This window comes from Gymnodraco acuticeps, unplaced genomic scaffold (assembly GCF_902827175.1).
Source record: "Gymnodraco acuticeps unplaced genomic scaffold, fGymAcu1.1, whole genome shotgun sequence".
Lineage (NCBI taxonomy): Eukaryota > Metazoa > Chordata > Actinopteri > Perciformes > Bathydraconidae > Gymnodraco > Gymnodraco acuticeps.
In genome coordinates this window covers 668,592-671,279 of record NW_022990683.1, presented here as the reverse complement: position 1 = coordinate 671,279, position 2,688 = coordinate 668,592, and the positions used below count along the sequence as shown (strand labels likewise).

Sequence of the window (2,688 nt, the reverse complement as noted above, 5' to 3'; positions counted from 1 at the left end):
TAACAATGTAACACCCTTTCACCCCGGTTCCACCTTTTCATTTGCCCTGTACGATGGGCGCTGTAAGTGATGAAAATGGGGGATGTTGGCTTATCTGGCGCCCGCAGCTCACAGCCAAAATGCGAGGGAGAGAGGGAGGGTGCACCGGTACCAGCGCTGTTGTTATTATAATCTGGTGCCGTGCTAGCTGCTCTAACGGATATAAGAAGAAGATGTTTCTACAATAATGTGGAGGGAGAGTCCTCTCCAGTCAGACTGAGAGGCTGATACTACAGCTCAGTGAGGTAAGGACTCTTAGTCTAAGTTCAAACGGTTTGGTCACAATTTATGTAAACACATATTTCCAAGGCACTCCTTTATAATTATTGGGATAAACAGGTTTCAAATCATTCCAATGTATACTATAGGACAGTAACCAAAAATATCCTTTAAAACTGGAGATAAAAAAAAATGCATAAATAAATAAATGTTAAGGTAAAATAAGATATGAATGAACAACACACATAAAATAAGTTACATTCATTTGTTATTGGCTATGGTAGATTATTGGTTATGTTCACATACTTATTTGATTACATCCACTTGTCTAAGATGACAACAGACTTTCAACCCAAAACAAGCAGCTAATCACAGACTCAACCAGAGAGAAAGAAGTAGGCCTACATCATCAGCTACCATGTCTGACAGAGAGGAAGACAGTGAGGAGAACAGTCAGGAGGGTAGTGATGACAGCTTGTAGGATTACTGGTCGTGCTAATGTTGTCTTGTCCTAACCTCTGCATGTGTGTTCTGTGTTCACCTCTGCATTTGTGTTCAGCGCGTGTGTCTGGCAAATAAAGTCAAGACCCCCTCAAAAGTTACGGTTTATTTCATTTTAAGGATGAGCACCAAGCAACATCTCCAGGTACTCCTTTGAGAACCAGGGCAAAAAAGTTATGTGCACCCCTGCATATATACCTAAATACAAATATGTGTCTTGTAATTGTACTGTCGAGGAACCTGTGACCTAAGTGTTTCATTTATTGCATAACTACACAGTAGTTGTGCATATAACATGGCAATACATCTTTGAATCTTGAAATCTAAAAGACAATGTAAAATCTAAGTAGAAGTTAGGAGGGCCGAAAAGCCAAATGAAGAAACCTCTCTTATTAATAATCATCCATTAAAGGTCACCTATTATGCAAAATCCACATTTTCACGTCTTTTATACATCAACATGTGTCCCCTCTGTGTAAAGAGATTCTGAAAGTTTCAGGAAAAAAGATTCACTCTCTTTTTGTCCTGATCCATTTAAAACCTGTCTGAAAATGAGCTGATCAGATTTTGGCCACTTGTCATAACGATTTTTTTGGCTTGTGTAACCATTAGCCAATCACCAACCAAGGTACTTTATCGAATGTCTGAGGAAGACTTACAAAAATGTCTGAAAAACACTATGTGCAAATACTGTAAATGAGACATATTTCGTATTTAAATACATAAGTAAATAACTATTTACATTTTAAAATACAGGAAGGATGAACCAGAGAAAGATAATTTTTTGTTTTGTCCACAAGATGGTGCTGTTATGAAAAACCACCAAGTATGCACAGTAACATGTATGTTCCTGTATGTCCATGTATGTTCAGCTTGCATGCATTATAATTGATAATAATAAATGAATAAATATGTGTAGAATAACAGAGTGCACCTTTATGCCACACAGGACCCTCTGAAAGTGACAGACCCAGGTTCAGGTTTCTCCGCAGTACAGAGGAGGCTGTTGCTGCCATCAGAGGCGTGCTTTCTGCAGACCCGCGGTCCATCCACAGGAGGACACGCTGCAGGGACAGGCTCTTCTACTTCATCCTGGACTCAGCTGACATCACCTGCTGGTTCGGACAAGGCTTTGCTGAGGTGCTGCAGGTCCGACCTGTTGAGCAAAATGTTGTCTCAGTGTGAGAAATAATTTGATGAAAGCTTTGTGGCTCGATAGACTAAAAAACCAGCGCTTACTTAGACATTTCCGGTCATTTCTCTACTGACAAATGTGTAAGTGGTAAGTGGAGACCTTTTAATCAGACACATGAAAAGCTGGGAAACATTCAGTTATAAATAAGTTGATTAAATAAAATATTTTTGAAACAGAATTGCCTTTTTATTTGTTGTCCTTGTTCATACTTTCTATTTCTAGAAGGAAGCTACAGCGATGATCTACAAATGACATGAATTGTATTGATTATTTTTCTTTCTTCTTATCAAGTATTGAAGGCCTGCCCACTTCTCTCATGTGTCTTCATGATTTAGAAAATGATTACATTTGTATTTTCGGTCAAGGCTTGTGGAATATGTAAACACATGCACCTGTCGAATATACTTGACTTAGTTACTTACTTAACTTGTTTAGTATTTTTGCTTAAATAAGGGGCAACATTTTCAAAATAGTAATAAAATAATAATTATTAATGATTATAACTAATATATACATTATTCCTTTTTGTAATATGTTAGGAGTAAACTTAAATATACGCAATGGTCAGAGTTATTTTTATATTAAAGAATACAATTGTAAAAAAAACTAAAGAAAGCGTTTCCTGGCAACGAAGGGGAAAGGTGTCAATTTATATGTGTCTAATGTAGTGATCCCAGCTGGGGGCGGTAGTGTGCTATAGTACGCGCTACGCCCAGAAAACCACCGAAGAAGAA

The 2,688-nt window shown here is 37.8% G+C and overlaps 1 protein-coding gene across 1 annotated transcript; it reads left to right on the top strand.

The window, feature by feature from the left end:
- Positions 1-1,708: 1,708 nt before the first annotated feature.
- On the top strand, positions 1,709-2,132 carry trmo (tRNA methyltransferase O; the record flags this gene model as incomplete). Its single annotated transcript, XM_034230229.1, is given in 1 exon segment — positions 1,709-2,132. A coding segment is annotated over 1 exon segment (236 nt), but the record flags the coding sequence as incomplete, so codon positions are not given.
- Between the last annotated feature and the right edge of the window lie 556 nt (positions 2,133-2,688).